This window comes from Auxenochlorella protothecoides (genome assembly GCF_000733215.1).
Source record: "Auxenochlorella protothecoides strain 0710 unplaced genomic scaffold scaffold17, whole genome shotgun sequence".
Classification (NCBI taxonomy): domain Eukaryota; kingdom Viridiplantae; phylum Chlorophyta; class Trebouxiophyceae; order Chlorellales; family Chlorellaceae; genus Auxenochlorella; species Auxenochlorella protothecoides.
The window spans coordinates 208,031-208,804 of record NW_011934486.1 but is presented as its reverse complement, the minus strand read 5'-3'; the positions used below and the strand labels follow the sequence as shown (position 1 = coordinate 208,804).

Sequence of the window (774 nt, the reverse complement as noted above, 5' to 3'; positions counted from 1 at the left end):
CCGCGCTGGCCGACGCGTGGCGCAGCCTGGCCTCCACCGCGGAGCAGCGGCGCCACGTGCGCGGCATGCGCGACGCGCTGCGGGAGGACGTGCGGGCCCTGGATCAGTATCCGCCGGCCTGGGTGGCCGGGCTCGTGGACACCGTGAGTGGTCGAGGGGGGTGGGCAGGGTGTCGGGGGCTTGGGGACGAGGGATGGGGGGCCGAGGGAAGTAGGCTCCTCGCAAGACGGCCCGACCAGTGGCCAGAGCGGGTCTCGTGGGAGAGGAGATGGGAGGTGCGGGGAAGGCTGCGAGCGGGACGCCCTGCCGCGCGTGTCATCCGGCGCACCAGGCCCCCCCACGGGGCTGGATACCTACTCACCCCATGTGGCGTGTTCCTCCTCCTCTCCGAGGCATCCCCCCCAGCGGACTCGAGGTCCTCCACCTCTCACACACAAAACACACACGCTCACCCCAGGCCACGGCCTTCGCGCGGTCGGTGCCCGAGTCGCTACGCAGCCGCGAGGCCGACTTCCTGCCCCCCGGCTGCGAGAGCGGGGAGCGCGAGGCCAACGCAGCCTTCCTGAAGGCGCTGTCCCGCGCCTGGTCCTTTGACTCCGGCGCGGCGCCGGCCTGGGTGGGCGAGGCGGCGGCGCGCCTGGCCGACCCCTCGGCCGGCGCGCTGCTGGGGCCCGGCCCCGCGGGCTATGCGGCGGCCCAGCTCCAGCGCGAGGCCTCGCTGCTGGAGCTGGCGGAGGAGGTGGACGCGGCGGAGGCCGACGCCGCGCAGCGCGA

At 75.2% G+C, this 774-nt stretch overlaps 1 protein-coding gene across 1 annotated transcript in view; it reads left to right on the top strand.

Moving 5' to 3' along the window:
• F751_1637 (hypothetical protein) overlaps positions 1-774 on the top strand; it is a gene marked incomplete at both ends in the record, with an annotated part of 8,936 nt that overhangs the window by 4,412 nt on the left and 3,750 nt on the right. The window contains 2 exons of the mRNA XM_011404012.1: positions 26-143; positions 458-573. Coding sequence (XP_011402314.1) covers positions 26-143; positions 458-573 — 234 coding nt within the window. The remainder of the gene's footprint in view (positions 1-25; positions 144-457; positions 574-774) is intronic.